Raw genomic sequence first — 253 nt, 5'->3', positions numbered from 1 at the left:
TTGCTTCCGGAGATTTAGGCGGGTCGGGAGCCGGGGGCTTACGGTAGTAGTATGGGCGTGCGGGCGAGAGATTCCGCAGCTCATTGGCCGACTCTTCTATCCGCCGCATCTCCGAGTCATTACTGCTTTTTTCAGCGTGGGCGTTGGGGTGGGCGGAGGGCGCCGCACTGCCGTGGGCGGCCGATGGGCCATTGTGTGCGTGGGCGGAGTCGGCGTTGGGCCCGTGGAACAGCGAGCGCAGCGTGGGCTTCTT

At 65.2% G+C, this 253-nt stretch overlaps 1 protein-coding gene across 1 annotated transcript in view; it reads right to left on the bottom strand.

Moving 5' to 3' along the window:
* The window catches only part of LOC119589149 (mucin-12-like), a gene marked incomplete at its 5' end in the record, with an annotated part of 115,175 nt that overhangs the window by 61,925 nt on the left and 52,997 nt on the right, over positions 1-253 (bottom strand). The window contains 1 exon segment of the mRNA XM_037937724.1: positions 1-253. Coding sequence (XP_037793652.1) covers positions 1-253 — 253 coding nt within the window.

This window comes from Penaeus monodon, chromosome 25, assembly GCF_015228065.2.
Source record: "Penaeus monodon isolate SGIC_2016 chromosome 25, NSTDA_Pmon_1, whole genome shotgun sequence".
Classification (NCBI taxonomy): Eukaryota; Metazoa; Arthropoda; class Malacostraca; order Decapoda; family Penaeidae; genus Penaeus; species Penaeus monodon.
The sequence above is the reverse complement of the archived record's forward strand: the minus strand, read 5'-3'. Positions and strand labels throughout refer to the sequence as shown.